This window comes from Callorhinchus milii, unplaced genomic scaffold (assembly GCF_018977255.1).
Source record: "Callorhinchus milii isolate IMCB2004 unplaced genomic scaffold, IMCB_Cmil_1.0 Scaffold1, whole genome shotgun sequence".
In the NCBI taxonomy this organism is placed as follows: Eukaryota; Metazoa; Chordata; class Chondrichthyes; order Chimaeriformes; family Callorhinchidae; genus Callorhinchus; species Callorhinchus milii.
The window spans coordinates 107,901,737-107,918,661 of NW_024704742.1; the positions used below are offsets into that span (position 1 = coordinate 107,901,737).

Below are 16,925 nucleotides of genomic sequence, written 5' to 3' on the forward strand. Positions count from 1 at the left end.
GGGTTAAATTGACCATAGGTACAGTAGAGGACGTGTACCTCCGTCAATGCAGCACTTTGCCAACACTGCACTTAATGTCAGCCTAGACAGTGAGCTTAAAAGCCCAAAGTGGGATCTGAAGCCACAGCATTCTGACCCAGACGAGACTGAGTCAGGCTGACACCTGCTTTGATAATCTTGGCTATATGTAGAATAATCGTCTGATTTGTCACCCAGCAAATAAGCTCTTCGATGTTATGTGTCTTCAAAAATAATCCGAATTGTTTTATTGAGATAGTCATATTAGACAAATATTGAACATAATAAACTTATTGGTTTTCTATGTTTTTTTAAAAAGGCTAATTCAAAAAAAAGGAAGCCGAGGAATAAAAGAAGTAAGGCTGTAAAAGTTGTGAAGGTGGAAGAAATTAAAAGTGATTCATCTCCACCACCTCCCTCAGTCAAAAGCTCAGATGAAGAAGGAGAAATCAAGGTAGATATTCAACTATTGCAAATGAAACACAAGATCTTTTTGAACAGGAACATTCCTACAAATACACAGTCACTACAATTTACTGTAAATTCTGTGAAGTGCTTTTGAGTTGTTTTGACAAATACAAGCGTTATTATTTATTAGAATTGCTTGAATCATTCTAAAAACTAACTTATGAATTTGCTGAGCTGTTAATTGTGCTTTTTCATGGTGTCAGAAATGTCTTTTTATGCAATGTGATATTACTATATCTAAAATTTCCTCTTCCAAAAATGTTAAAGCTTGTACAAAGGTGCATTTTTTNCTGTATGTCATCATCATACTCTTTGGCATATTTTACCCATTTATATTCACTGTAGCATTGCCTCAGTATGATTTTACTGGAATTGGAAGGTTGAATGATTTAACTGAAACTGGTCGTGTTTTGTCTGCAAAACATAAATGTGTTATTTGTAGTTTCTTCAATTATGGAATAGAGCCTAAAATATCTGTATAAGATCCTTCCACCCCTCCCCCAATACGACTGAACATATCCAAGCAGTGATCTAATCTGTGTTGGGGGCGGGGGGAGATATTCCATTGTGATTACAATACACAAGATGACTGGATTATATCAACTTCCTTCAATATAGCATTGCTTTGTGTATTGGGCAGGTAGATAATGAAATGGGTTATCAAGTCCGACAACAACAACAGTAGAAAGTGCACTTAATGTTAATTGCACGGTTATACATGAGGATTGTCTATTGCTTGCTCTGAGAGCTGGTGCAGACTCAATGGATTGAATGGCCTCTTGCACTATAAATTTCTATGGTTTGGCAGGTGGCAAACATTGATCTTTTCTTCCATAACTGCTGTGCTTTTTCTCCGTCATGGGTTTCTTAACATTTTCTACTCTTTTTTCCCTTCAGGATGACGTCCCTGGAACAAAACCCTCAAAAAGGAAATCGAAAATGGAAAAAGAAAATGAGGAAAGAGTGGATCATGAAGTGGCAGTCAAGAAAGAGATGGAAGAAAAGGAAATCAAAAAAGAGGCTAAAGAAAAAGAAGGTAGAAAGGACAAAAAGGAAAAGGAGGAAAAGAAAGATGCAAAAGAAAAAGATATCAAGAAGGATATCAAAGACAAGAAAGAAATGAAAGAAAAAGAATCTGTACATAGAGAAAAAGAAGTGAAAGAAGAAAAGGTAAACTGGTTTAGTGAATAACAAAGTATGTTTCAGGTGTTTTTTTTGACTGTTGATATTAATGATGATAACCTTGGTTGGTGCAGGCAACTGAAGTTAAAATGGAGATGAAGGAGAAGTCTAAGAAGCCATTGCTTGCTGACGTCCCAGTTCATATCACTGCAAGCAGTGAGCCCATTCCCATTGCCGAGGAAGCGGAAGAGCTTGATCAAAATACATTTAGTATTGTAAGTATAAGTGCTGATTATCATCAGGGATTGTTCCCAATGTGCACATTGATGCTCTGCTTCTCCTGGGAAATGGGCCCATTTGAATCTATTCCGCAGACTTTTCTTTGCCCCCAATTTAAAGATGCTTGTCAGTGGGCATGTGCTCTAAATTGATGTGTGACCCTGCAAGTGAGTCATTAGTGGAGTATGTTTTCCAGCTTACACTATGCTTTTGAAAGGCATTGTATAGCAGCAGCATCATCGAATGGATGCCAGCAAAATTGCCCCTGAAGCATTTCCTCTGGGGATTCTCTAGGACCATCACACAGGGTTGTGAGACTTCAGTTCTGCTGAGATTGCAGATCTGAGCTTCGTTCTTGCATTTCTAGGAGACTCAATAATAATAAATAGTCCTTGCATTTGATTTAGTGCCTTTCACAGCGAGAGGATGTCTCAAAGCGCTTCACAAGTGGAGTGACTGTTTTGTGGATGAACACAGCAGCCAAATTGCACACAGCGATGTCCCACCACAGCCATTAAGTGAATAATTAATTTGATTTGGGGTATCGTTGGCCAGGACACTGGGAGAAACTCCCTTTTCGAATATGGGATCTTAATATTCACTTGAACATTCAGATAGGAACACGGTTTAACATCTCATCTGAAGGATAGCATCTCCAAGAATGTAGCACACCCCACCACTGCATTGGAGTGTCAGTTACATTATATGAGTTCCAAGTCCTGACATGGGGCTTGATCCCACAACCTTCTACTCCACAGCAAGAGTGCTGACATACTCTCTGAGTCAAACTGACACACACGACTTTCTAGCAGAAGTCATTGGATGGCAATCAATAGCATGAACCCCTGGCTATTAAACAAACAACAACAAATTACATTTGTAATTTCACATTTGTAACCTTTCACATCGGGAGGAAGTCCGAAGACACTGGACAGTCAGGAATTTGGACCCGAGCTGAGAGTTGGGATCAGGAGGCGTGGAGGGCAGGGAGGGTACACATGAGTTGATCATAAACATACACTTTGTTTTCTAGTGTAAAGAAAGGATGAGGCCTGTGAAGGCAGCACTGAAACAGCTGGACAGGCCTGAGAAGGGTCTTTCAGAAAAGGAGCAGCTGGAGCACACCAGGCAGTGCTTGATCAAAATAGGTGACCACATTACCGAGTGTCTGAAGGAGTACTCAAACCCTGAACAAATCAAACAGTGGAGAAAGTAAGACATTGTATCCTCTCTCCCCTTCTTCACTTCCTTCCTCTACCCTCACGGGGAAAGACTGACACACAAACAGTCTCTCTCATGCGTACCACACACAAAGAACAAGCCTCAGGGAGGCAAAAACAGGAAGTGAAGGAAAGAAAACAACAGAAACTCAGATGGAGAGTCAGTCACAAAGTATAGTCCAATTTCAGAAACATCTAAACTGTAGACCACCTGCAAAGTTGCCCATAACCAGGAAATAATATTTAGGACAACTTGATGCTTGCTGCTCATATGCCAGGACCCTTATTACTGGGGTGACGTGCTCATTTGATGTAACACCTTATCACTTCCTTGAGGCATCTTAGAGTGAGGAGTCGCATCTCTGAATTCACTGAAAAAAGCTTGGCTGAAGTAAACTTAAATGACCTGGAGGAGCGTAATTTTGGCATCATCATACAGTTTGATGATCTCATGCCAAGGTTTGTGAGCAGATGAATAATATGAGCATAAACCGTATTTGGGATGATCTGCACCAATTAAGCAGATGGTCAAGGGGGTGTTATGAAGGGTTCAGAGAAGAGCGATACAGATTATTCCGAACTTTACAGATTTGAAGCTCAAAGGCTCAGAAAGTAGAGGTTAGACATTTAGTTTAATACTAAATTGTTGGTGCATCATCGATTTTCTTAAAAAAACAATGACTGGATAAGTATTTGCTTGAGTGCAATAAAATTGATGGGAACTCATCAGACTTGAGCATATCCATCAGAGTTATGATATGCCTCATCACAGTTGAGCTATGTAAGCATCAGAGAGCTCTGCATTGGCTTATTGGCTGTTCCAAATCACATGCCTCTATCAAACTAAAGTCAGTAACTCTGGCACCTCACTGGAGTGGTTAGATGTTGAGGATGGTGGGTTACAGGGATGCCTAATTTCAATGGTTCACAAGTACAGTTTATATTAATACTTTTTAAACTACTGCAGATAACATTGAACAGAATGTTCGACTTTAACTCAAGTGTTTTATTAGTGTTTTCGTATTGGAAGAAATAAGCTTTGGTTAATTCATAAAAATCTGTATTTCATTTCTAGGAATCTATGGATTTTTGTTTCAAAGTTCACTGAATTTGACGCAAGAAAACTGCACAAATTGTACAAGCATGCGATCAAGAAGAGACTGGAGAACTCTCGGGTATGAGAGCACTTTGGAATTTAGTAGTTCCCATGACTGACCTGGCTGAATGAGCATGTATTTACAAAGCCACATTCAAAAATTGGTTATGGTGTTGAGATAATAATAGAATATGGAATAAGAAAGGCCATTGAACCTATCAGTCCCCCCCCTTCCCCATTGTAGATCATCTAGCATTTTCTTATAAGGGCTTAATTTAACCTGTTAGTCTTCAAAGGATTATGGTCTTCAACTGTCTACAGTCACTTCTCTCCTACCCCCTCATCAATCTCCCACTCTGTCTTTGTAAACCGCTCCCAGATGTTACTCTGCGTGAAGATGTTAGTTGTTGTTGGCCCATATTTCTGCAAGTAAAACTTCTCAAAAGATGAAGTTGTCTTAAAATGTCTCTACATCGGAAGTAGAGAGTTTTCCCACTCATCTCCTGTTAACACTGTAAGCCAAGGCCCTAACAGGTCCTAGCTGGACAACCAATGGGGAACTTGCCAGACATTGCTCTCAGTGGCAAACGGATTGAGCTGGCTAGGCTCGAGTAGCACCAACACACACTGGGATCCTCAGGCCTCATCTCTTGCCAACCTGCACCTCATATTCCAGAATTAGAAAGGATGTGTCATTCCAGGGAAGAATGTGTAATCCATTCCAGATATGGACATTTCCATATGTGGCTCTAAGTCTGGTTTGGATACTCTTAAGCATGGTGATGGGTTTCTACACCTGTCACACATCTGGTTGACCCCCAAAACTTTTCAATTTAGAGCCATTGGACTACATCTTAAATTGATAAGTTATATTACTCAACAAATTATATTAATGGGGAGGAGAAAAAACTGACATAATTGGAAATCTTTAAATTAATTTATGAAATGCTGGGGTGAGAGAGAGTGAGACAGATTCAATACCTTGCTCAAATTTACGTGCTCGGAAATGGAATAAATTATTACTATTATTAAATTGGGTAAAATCCATAATAAATTTAATTGGAGAGTTTGTGCTTTCAAACTTGTTTGGAGAGAGCATTTTGAGCATTGGGTTGAGGGAGGGATGGAACCTGCATCTCCCAAGAAGCATGTAAGCACCACATTAAACAGAATTTCTTTAGATTTCCCCATATTGTGCCAGTAACTTCTTGGCACTAACACACTAAACCCAGTGACACCACTGTCAAAACAACAATCCCAATTTTGCACTTCCTAAAGAGTATTTTACTTTTCTGTATCAGATTAGTAAGAGTTGTTTAATTTGAGTTGTCTATAAGAAGATTGATATATAATCCGAACAAACAGCCTCTCCTGTCTGTACTGTCTAGGTTTCCTTATCTGTCTTTTCTGTCCACAGCATAATGACCAGCACAGCAGTACTCTCAACATTCACAATGCCAAACACTCAGGTATGTTGTTGGCAACTTTTTATTTTATTTCGTCTCAGGGTTGATACTGGCCTGTGTTGTTAGCTGATATTAGCTAGGGTTAGCAGCAGGGGTGCTACCTGGTATAGGGGAGAGGCACAATAACTCGCTAGCTGATCTCACTACTGGCCACTGCTGTAAAATCTGTACATACAGACATTGATTATGTTCCTCTTGTTTTTATCCACACAGTTATACAACCTGCTGACATTTGTCTTTGGGTTAGGCACTTGGGCGAGGTGTTGAATTATAACTAAATACAATACCAGTCTGGCTCAATTAGGTGTGTTAGCCTTGCTCAGGTGGTACCACTCTCGCCTCTGAGTAAGAAGGTTGTTAAAGCCTCACTTAGAACTCATTATGCTGACATCCATTGTAGTGATGGGGATGTGCTGTATTGTCAGTGGTGCAGTCCTTCAAATAAGATGTTAAACTGAGGTCTCGTTTGTCTATTTAGGTGGACATTAATGATTCTATGGCACTATTTGAAAAGAGAAGAGAGATTCTCTCAGTGTCCTCAATGCCCCAAATAAAATTGGTCATTTGTGGCTGGTTGTGAGGCATTGCTATGCTCAATTGGCTGCTGCGTTTGCTCACAAAATACATCAGTACACCTGCACTGCTTTTAACAGTATATCCTTTGAAGTGCTTTGAGACATCCTCCTGATGTGAAAGGCCAGATGCAAGTTTATTACAAACTGCACCTCAGTATCAGTCACTTATTTGAGACGCGAACATTTGGATGGAAAAGGCAGATTTTTCACTGTCATTGCGAAGAGCATGAACTCCTCAGGTAGACCCAAAGCAAAGGTCAAAATTGAAGTGGATGAACCATCTTCATGTACTTGAAATGCAGAATTGATAAACCACTCTCATCACTGCAAACGTGGAAGCGCTTTATCAAATTGGCATTTTGGGATAACTTTTGATACTCCTCTAAATGAAAACTTTTTAAATTAAAACAGAACCTGAAAAGCCGAGGGAGAATTCTCACAACGACGACAGCAGTAGGGAAAGCCATTCATCTGACCGACACCACTCATCACATTATCATGACCACCATAGAGATCAGCATCACAGTGATTCATCAAGAAAGAGACCGTATTCCTCGTTTAGCAATGGCAAAGACCACCGAGACCGGGATCATTACCGATCAGATAGCAGGTAGGTTGCAGTCACTGCACTTTTGTCTTTCAAGGTAGTATAAATTTTGGTAATGTATTGGGTCAAAAATTAACCTATTGTGTTTCTTAATACTTTCTTAATTATAGCTGTTGTATGGTGGTGTTGGGTTTTGCTTGTATTTTGGCAGTATTGTAGTACAGAGGGTAATAGATCACTTAGTTGCTAAAATTTAAGATACTTGTATTAGGAACATAGGAATTAGGAGCAGGATTAGGCCATTAGGCCCCTCGAGCCTGCCTCGCCATTCAATAAGATCATGGCTGATCTTCTAACCTAACTCCATCTGCCTGCCTTATCCCCATATCCCTTAATCCCTCTATCCTTTAGAAACCTATCAATCTCAGTCTTGAATATGTTCAGGGACTGAGCATCTACAGCCATCTGGGGTAGAGAATTCCATAAATTCACTACCCTCTGAGTGAAGAAGTGTTTCCTCAACTCTGTTCGAAAAGGCTGACCCTTAATCTTACGACTGTGACCCCTAGTTCTAGATTCTCCTACCAGGGGAAATAGTCTTGCACTGTCTACTCTGTCAAGCCCCATAAGAATCTTATACGTTTCTATAAGATCACCCCTAATTCTTCTCTATTCTAGAGAATATAGGCCTAGTTTACTCAACCCATCCTCATAGGTCAACCCCCTCATCCCAGGAACTAACCTAGTGAATCTACGCTGCATCCCCTCTAAGGCAAGTATGTCCTTTCTTAAATAAGCAGACCAAAACTGTACACAATATTCTTGGTCCAGTTTCACCAAGGCCCTATACAGTATTAAAGTTGGAATTTTAACTATTCTTAAAAAAAGCTCTTGGCAGACAGTTAAAGATTAGTGTTTTTTCATGGGTAAGTCTGGGTGAAGGTCTGAGCCCGCAGGAGCAATAGAACAACCAGAATGAAGAGCTGAATCGAGCAGTGGTTTAGGTGCTATCGCGCTAAGGTGTTAAAATTGTGTCAAAACTTGAGTTCTCTTGGGAGCTCTTGCTTATGTGCACCCAGAAAGTAAAGCCTGATACTTTGCAACTTTCACAGGTACTACAGTGAAAATAAGCACAGGAAGCTTGATGAACACAGGAGTCGGGGTCACCGGTCAGAGGCCAGTTCGAAGGAGAGTAGATCCCATTCAGACCACCGGTCCCACTCAGATCATCGATCCAGCTCAGACTACAGATCCCATTTGGATCATCGATCCAGCTCAGACCACAGATCCCATTTGGATCATCGATCCAGTTCAGACTACAGATCCCATTCAGATCATCGATCCAGCTCAGAATACTCAGGCCAGAAATCCTCCAGGGATTACAGGTACCACTCAGACTGGCCAGTGGACCATAGGCCATCAAGTAGTGGCCCAAGGTCCCCCCTGGATCAGAGGTCCCCTTATGACTCCAGATCACCATTGGAACACAGATCCCCCCTTGATTACTCTTCCGATCACAAAAGCACCCCAGAGCACACCTGGAACAGCCGTAAAACATAACAGGACGAGTGATGCCATGTCTTCACCCAATGCAGCCATAAAAAAAGAACACAGTAAATGCCTTACGTGACTTAAAACATGCAGACGAGAGCTGCTACTTGCAGTATTGTTGCTCCTCCTTATAGGTTGCAAGGTTGATATCTCATAAGAAGAAAATATTTTTGTATCGAGATTAATGCTGCACTGTGCTACATACCGTGGCATGTTGTCTTATTTTCTCTTCCTGTTTTTTTAAATCAGAGATGGACATGTTTACTACTGCATATAATTGAACACTGCCCCAAACACACTGGATCATAAGTATTCACCCTCCCAACAATCTGGAGGCTTTTCGGCCCAACTGACCTGAATAATGTTTTGAAGAACGACAGAAAATGTAAATGACCCGCGTTTGATCGCACGATTATGCAGGAGTTTAGGAACGGAGTCTAAATGTAAACTTGAAAAAGCAGAGGACTCGGGTTCACCTTCCAAAGCTATTTGTATTGAGACTGTTTACATTTTACACTGCGACCACATTGCCAGTTCTCAGCAAGCTTGAATATTTAAATTCTGTACTTACATCTGTAAAATAGCAGGGTTGTTGTTTTGTTGGTGATCAATTGTGTAATGCCTTTGAAGATATACTACTGTAAATTATTGTAAATTAGTGGATCGAATCTGAGCTTTTTTTTCCTTCTCAGGCTTTTTTGACTGTTTTCCGTTCCCCACCTACTCAGGCCTTCACTTCATAAATATAAAATCCGTGTACTACAGTTTTTATGAATTGTCTGGATGAAACATTTTGCTGTTTAGAATGTAAAAGGGGAAAGGGAAAATCAATTCCATTATATTTAGCCCTCTAGTCCTTTTTTATTGGTAACTTGTATTAGAAACGTGTTTACTTTAAAAAAAAAGTCTGTGTTGTGATTGCTGTAGTAACTAATAATGAGAAGAAATTCCTTTCAGATCAAGTTATTGTCACAGATTATAGTTTGAGATACATTTTATAAGATGACAACTTCTCCCTCCCCTGAAGATCCCATCCTCAACAAGAACAATAAAGTGAGCTAAAATTTGATGCAACACCTTTCCCACACTTGTTTTCCCTATTAAACTGGGCAATAATACTTAAATGATGTGCTATGCAGTCAGATGAATTTCCAATGTATTGGTAAACTAGGGAAATTAGATACTGTTATAATGCACACTGATGTAAATAGATACTATATATTACAAATTAAATTTACAGAGAAATAATATGTGGATTCTAAGACGATCTTTTTCACTGTGCAAGAAAACGTCAGGTTGATGCAACCCAATATGTTGCTTCAATACCCTTTTTGTTTTGCCAGAACATATCTCAGACTTTTTAATAAAGTAATTTTGTAACTTTCCCATACAAATGTGTGATTTAAATTGGTAAACATCTAGAGTTGTGCCAGGTAATACTAAAGTATGCCACTTAACTATTTAAATTTTATTTTCATTAACTTTGGGACCAGGTCTGAAGTAATCCATTTGTACAAATATTTACTTGTAATAATTACACAGAAGAGACTAAGATTTTTTAGGGCAGGAAAGGGACCAGCAGGCCAATGATTTTTGATGATCTTTAACATTCGTTTCACAATCCTCAATCTATTATTTTTATTGAAACACGTTGAGTTGTCTTTCGAATCCATTTAGATAATTTTGGTGACCTTTCACAGTAACTCATTCCACACAACTCTTTTTACACAATTGATTAAAAATTATGTAAAAACAGTTACAGCTTCCTTCCCTTCTTACTCTCAACTTCCACATTTCTGTTATGTGTTTATATCTTTTACAATGGTGAACAAGTTGCTAGATCATTCCTTGTCCCTCATAAATTTTTAAATGTGCAATCAACCATCTTGCAATTATTTTCCCAGAGATCAAGCTCAGCTTTTCAGCCATGTCTCATAACTAAGGTCTAGTATTTGTTTGTTTGCTCAAGGGCAGTCATTTACATTCTAAGATTATTGTATGTTATTTTCCAGATCTGACAAAGGCCTTATTCAATCTAACCTCGTATCTATTTATCATGCCAGCAAAATATCCTATTTGCCTTTTTTAGTGCTATAAAACACTGGAATGATTGTCCCATTGATTTATCCACAATAATCTTAGATCTCTATCCTGATCAGCACAAGGTTCAACGGATGACACTCCCACACTTCCTTATTCCACATTACTATACATATTATACTTCCAATCTTAAACCACATGTTCTATTTAAAAGCCCAACTACCCCAAATATTCAAATGCAAAATCTGAATAAATTTATCACCATTTGGTTTCTTCCTGTTTGGTTATTGTCATCTATAAGCATTATGATTTTGCTTAGAATACACTTGGACATATTTTTTAATCAAAATTATTAGAGGTTTCACTTGCAACCTCTTTCTAGCTTGAAAAGTTTCAATTTCTGGCTACCATGTGTTTCCTTCTTTAAACCAGTTTTTGTCTGAATGGGCACTTAGCGAACCTTTCAGAAAATCCAAGTTGTGTGATAACAGCATTGCCTTTGTTAACCATATCAGTAATTCCTTTCAAAACAAATTCCAGGCGGTTAGCTGAAGATGATTTTCCTTTCCTGAATTCAGAATCCTAGTCATTTAAAGATGTTATTCATTTCCAGCTGTTCGCCTTCTATCTCTCCAAAGTTTTTCTCTAAAATTGATGTGAAATGTACTGCCTTGTAGTTTCCAGGTATTGTTCTTGACACTTTATAGAGTGATTTTAGCTATTTTCCCAGCCTCAGGAATCTCCTGAATTTAGCAAGAGTACAAAAATATTAGTTAAAGCAACATTAATTTCAGTCCCCATCTCATGTGGAGGTGTCAGTATTACAATGTATTGTGATATGTGGTATCTGATTTTTGCCACGACCTCCCAAAAGACTACCACTGATTTATTCTGACAATTGTGCTAATTGTGATAAATCAGCAGGAACACAATTGTTTCCTTCGACCAACCAGTTTTGGAATACCATAAAACAGATTTAAATGTACTATTATGGTCTATTGACAATACTGTTGTGTAATATGAGTAGGAGTTATATGGCTGCACATTAATCAAATGATTCTATTGAAGACTTGAATGTTGTGAGGACCTTGAGATCAAATGAAAGCATTATCTACCTTCCGAAGTGTAACAATCAGTTAATATAGGGTAACCCTGTTACAGTGCAGTTGTTTGTTTAGGTCCATTTGCTCAGAGCTTTACAGTACTACAAATAGCCAGGTCACTGCTAACGTCACATCATGTGTACTATGTGCAGGATAAGTGACTGATGTACATAAATGTGAACATTTTGCCCACAAAACGCACTCACTGCACTTTACAGTATATCCTTTGAAGTGTTTCGGGATGCCTTCCTGATGTGAAAGGCAGTATACCAAATGTAAGGATTATTATTATGAAATGATTTCAGTGGTACGTACTGCATATGTGCAAACAAAGTGATGACACCAATCTGACCACTTGGAAGTCAGTTTTTCATATGAGAAGTGGAGGTGGGCCCCACGGTTATGCTAACTGAAGCCGCAGGACGCCCATGTTGAAAGGAAAGGCAAAAAGCAGTAAGCGAATTGCTCAATAACCAACTGACACAAACAATGAGAATGGAAGGCGCTCACACCATTACAAGAATAATGAACATTTGCAAATACAAAAACAAGTTAGAATTTGCATTTTCATCAAGTTGAATCGCACTTGTGTACAACAGTCAATGTCAGGAAAGTCCCTCAAACAGCAATGAGGTGATAACCACTTAATTTGGTAAGGACAATGGAAACTTCCCTTGTTAAATTGTATCTTCACATCCACCAGAAGACAATTTAATTTCTGTTTAACGTGGAGTCCTGTAGCTCAGTGGTTAGAGCATTCGCTTTGCAAGTGAGAGACCTGAGTTCAATTCCAGGCAGAGGGCGAAACCTTGGGCAAGTTTCCTTACTCCACACAGAGCCTAATAATAATCCCTCCAAAACCAAAAACAATAATAAATTGGTCATTTTCAATCTACGACTGTTTGTGGGACATTGCTGTGCGCAATTGGCTGCTGCATTCGCCCACAAATATACAGTCAATTCACTTTACAGTGTGTTCTGTGAAGCGCTTTGGGACGTCCTCCCGACGTGAAAAGCGCTATATCAAATGCAAGGATTATTATTATTAACGTCTTTTGAAAGATGACACCTCCCAACTGTAGGGAGGTGTTCTGAGGGAACTGCACTGCATTGGGACTTGAGCTCACTGTGCAGTCAACCTGCACAGTGAGCTCGAGTCCCAGTGCAAGACTTGAAACCACAATATTCTGAGTTGACATCGAGAATGCTACAAGATGAAGCAAACTTATGCATTATGTAAGTAACTGAATTGAATGGTGCTCATGTGGTGTACTTCCAGCTGAAGATTTTTTGCAAATCGCTGGTTGACCGTAAAACTACTATTCGTTTGAGATGTTATTTCAGTAGTTTTGCATTTTTGCACAATATTATGTTTTAAAATGAGTCTCATTAATGACAGTGAGGTTGAAAAGATTTTTGTTCAAAGTATCCATTTCATTCATGGACTTGCCCCTCTCTCTCTGTCATCGCCTTTGGTTCTATGCAGAGTGTCAGGCACTGTGTCCTTGCTCTCTGGAACTCACTCCAAAATCTCTTCAGCTTTTCTAAAATACCTTTACGCTTTCAAACCCTCTTAAATGCATACCTCTTGGTCAACACACTTAAATTCTCACCCCTCCCGGTTTGCTATTCTTTGTTGTCTGAAATGTTTCAAAACATTCACCCACTTAAAAGGTGCTTTATAACTGCACGTTGCTGAACTGCGGCTAATTTCTTGTATAGGGATGGAGCAGGACACCACCCAGGTGAATGTTGCACATGTTTCGCTCTCCATGAATGACGAAATAAAACACTTAGGTCTGGACTGAAGTTTAGTCTTTTCAAAGACTAAAACTGAAGTTTCTCTCTTCTTTCCCGCACCATTGTTTCACTCTATGTCAGTCTGAAAGCAAGAATGACCAAATTTAGGAAATCATGGAACTGTGGCAAATGGAGTGATAAAAGGCCTAGAGGCCATCAAATGAAGTGAAAACTCTCAGGAAAGGCAAAAAAACAAAAAAAATTAGGGGGAGAATATCCTGAAAAATTTCTCCCTCTCCTGAGAGCTCTGGAAAACCAAAACAGATATCTACATGAGAATTTGTTTTGCTGGCTGACGCACGCTGACACCCATCACCATTGTTCCGGGTTCCTACTTACTGCTATGTAAACAGGCATGTGGAGTAAGAAAGCTTCCTCTGAATCAAACCCAGGTCCTCTTGTTTGCGAGGCGAGTGTGCTAACCACTAAGCTACAGGACACCATGTGGCTAAAATGGCTAAATGGTTCGTGGAGTCCTGTAGCTCAGTGGTTAGAGCACTCGCTTTGCAAGCGAGAGACCTGAGTTCAATTCCAGGCAGGGCGAAACCTTGCGCAAGTTTCCTTACTCCACACGCCTAATAATAATCCCTCCAAAACCAAAAACAATAATAAATTGGTCATTTTCAATCTATGACTGTTTGTGGGACATTGCTGTGCGCAATTGGCTGCCGCGTTCGCCCACAAATATACAGTCAATTCACTTTACAGTGTGTTCTGTTAAGCGCTTTGGGACGTCCTCCCGACGTGAAAAGCGCTATACCAAATGCAAGGATTATTATTATTAAAATCGCGTTGCTAACTGGCAGGCAAGCTTCCTGCTGATTGTTTATCTGGAACAACATTTCCTGTTTGGGCTTTGACTTACACGATTAATAGAAGCCAAGTGGGAAGAATCCCTGCCCTCATTGACTTGATGTCTGCCTCTCCAAGTACTGCCAATGAGCTAGGCTGGCCGGTCTGTCACCAGCAGTACTGTGGAGTACTGCAGACTCAACCTCCTCAGCAATCAGACAGCCAGGCGGGTCTGCAGTACTCCAAGGTACTGCTGATGACAGACCATTCTGGATTCTGACATTCTATTATCACATATGTCATCTTGAAGCAGAGACCCTCCCTATCCTGCCTTTCTCCAGAAAGATTGTCACCAAAATGAGTTCATTGTTATATCTCTCCCTTTCCCTGTTATAGAACGGTGGGCATGACACGGCAGGTTAGGCTCCCAATCTGTAGTTGCTGATCATCTTCTTTCAGAAATCTTTTTTTAAATGAGTGTGCTGGGTTTTATGCTATGATACTAATTATAAGGTTATTAGTAATCCTGGGCCCATGGCTATACACTATTAATATTAATAAAGCCCTGACCAGTCTATTATTTCCAAGCTTCAGATAGAGCGAGACTTTCTTTGATTCTCTAGTGCCATCAGCTGCAGACAGTATCTTTCATCCACATAAATTCTGAAGTGTTGCTGTATTGCTCCAGTGACCCTCTTGCTTTGTAACTGTCTGAGGGTCAAATTCAAATATTGCTCCAAAGTATTTTAGATGTGACTGCATGCTAAATATTTTACTATCTTAAAATTATAAGAGATGATTAAAACATGAGCGAGAATATTTAATGGCTGGGAAAGCACTTTGATCCTGGCTTCTAACGCGACCCAATACAGTACTTCCAAGGCTTTGATTTTTCACTTGCAATTCTAGTCTGTAGATGTAGAATAAAAGCAAGAAACAGCCAACACTGGAAATGTTCCATCAAATTTTCTGAAAATATATTTTCCAAGAGAGGAGAAAAGCTTCAGTACAATATGTAATAGGATCATCATCAAGTTATAATTTGTATTTTCCGCTCTGGTTTGATTCCTATCTCTCTCACTGTCTCCACTTTGTTGCCTCTAACGGTTTCTCCTCCAGCCCCCGAACTGTCACATCTGGTGTCCCCCAGGGCTCTGTCCTTGGCCCTCTCTTTAATATCTACATGTTCCCTCTTGGTGACATCATCCGCAGACATAGGGTCAACTTCCTCATGTATGCGGATGACACCCACCTCCATCTTTCTGCCTCCATCCTCAACCTGTCGGACATCAAGTCCTGGATGAGGAAAATTTCCTACAGCTGAATGTGAACAAGACTGAGGCCCTCCTGATTCGCTCGTGCCAGTGCCTCAGCACCTCAGGCTCTGGCAGCATCATCCTCCATGGTTGCACACTACAACTCATCAAGCCAGTCAGGAACCTAGGTGTCTTGTTTAACCCTCAACTGTCTTTTCTTCTCCACATCCCGTTCTGCCTTCCGTCACCTCCGTAACATCACCCGACTCCACCCCTACCTCACCCCTCAGGCCACTGAAACTCTTGTTCATGCCTTCATCACCTCCAGGCTCGACTATGCAAACGCCCTACTTGTCAACCTTTCCAACTCCTCCCTCCACAGGCTGCAGATAATCCAGAACTCTGCAGCCCGTGTCCTCTCCCGCACCAAACTCCGTGACCCCATCTCCCCCACTCTCGCCCGACTCCACTGGCTCCCTATCCTTCAGAGGATCCAGTTCAAAATCCTGGTCCTCATACAAAGCTCTCCATGGCCTCGCCCCACCCTACCTCTGTTACCTCCTAACCCCCTACCAACCTGCCCGTTCCCTCTGCTCAGCCGGCTCTGGCCTGCTCCACGTCCCCCGACCCACCTGCCCCACCATTGGCAGGAGCCTCTGCCCCCAACCTCTGGAATTCCATCCCCCAGTCACTCTGCCTCGTCCCGTCCTTAGCCTCCTTCAAGTCCTGCCTCAAGACCCTCCTCTTCGACCATACCATTGGCCACCCCCCTTCCCCTCCCCTCCTTTCCCCTCCCGACCCCAGCTCGGGTCTGAAACGCTGTACTCTATCCAGCGCCTTGGGATGTCCTTCCATGGAATCTTGTTGTGGTTGTTGTTGGTTGTTGTTGACCTTTTCATTTGGTTTCCAAAAAGGAATATTTCTATTCAGTCCTAGTCTTGACCTGCATATAGAATTTCACAAGATCACAGGAAAAGTTCAGATTAAGAAGGCCTTACAGCCCATTTGATCTCATGCTTCTTGCTGTCGTCCTGTCACAGCGTCAAATTGTTTTTAAATGTGTCCAGTGTCATTGACTCAACCACCCACCCTGGCTTCCTGGCCTCCTGTTCCAGTCATTAATTATCCTCTGGGTAAAGAAATACTTTCTGGTGTCTGTCCTGAAAGGGCCTTTTGCAACTCTCCGTGCGAGTGTGCCGTTTAATGTGTGGAACAGCGTAGCCAGGAAGATGGTCAAGTGGATAATGTCTGCAAATTCAAAAAGGAACTGCATAGATTAGTGATTTGTGCCAAAAGAAGCGAGTGAAAGATTTTAGCCATTTTTGGAACTTTGGGATAAACCAAATGAATGCACTTTCAGTCAACAGTTTAAAAATACTCTTTCCACCTTAAATAATAAGCAAATATTTAGTGATATGAATAGTTAGGTGATTCACAGGTATCAGGTGATTATGCTTCTCCCTGTTTTCATTTACCCTCTTTTGGGTCCCACATCACATGCCATTTCCTGTCAAGAAAGTGCACAGGTGGTCAACTCCAAGGGCATTAATATTTTTATGTACATGTTTTTATTTTCTCAAACCTACTTCTGC

General features: G+C 40.6%; 1 protein-coding gene across 2 annotated transcripts in view; it reads left to right on the forward strand.

The window, feature by feature from the left end:
- The window catches only part of chd1 (chromodomain helicase DNA binding protein 1), a 98,554-nt gene extending 88,822 nt beyond the window's left edge, over nt 1-9,732 (forward strand). For both annotated transcript variants that reach the window (XM_007893111.2, XM_007893112.2), the window contains exons 30-37: nt 338-472; nt 1,384-1,656; nt 1,743-1,883; nt 2,921-3,099; nt 4,183-4,282; nt 5,621-5,672; nt 6,656-6,854; nt 7,904-9,732. In XM_007893111.2, coding sequence (XP_007891302.1) covers nt 338-472; nt 1,384-1,656; nt 1,743-1,883; nt 2,921-3,099; nt 4,183-4,282; nt 5,621-5,672; nt 6,656-6,854; nt 7,904-8,351 — 1,527 coding nt within the window. In that variant the 3' untranslated portion in view covers nt 8,352-9,732. The remainder of the gene's footprint in view (nt 1-337; nt 473-1,383; nt 1,657-1,742; nt 1,884-2,920; nt 3,100-4,182; nt 4,283-5,620; nt 5,673-6,655; nt 6,855-7,903) is intronic.
- The last annotated feature ends 7,193 nt before the right edge of the window (nt 9,733-16,925 follow it).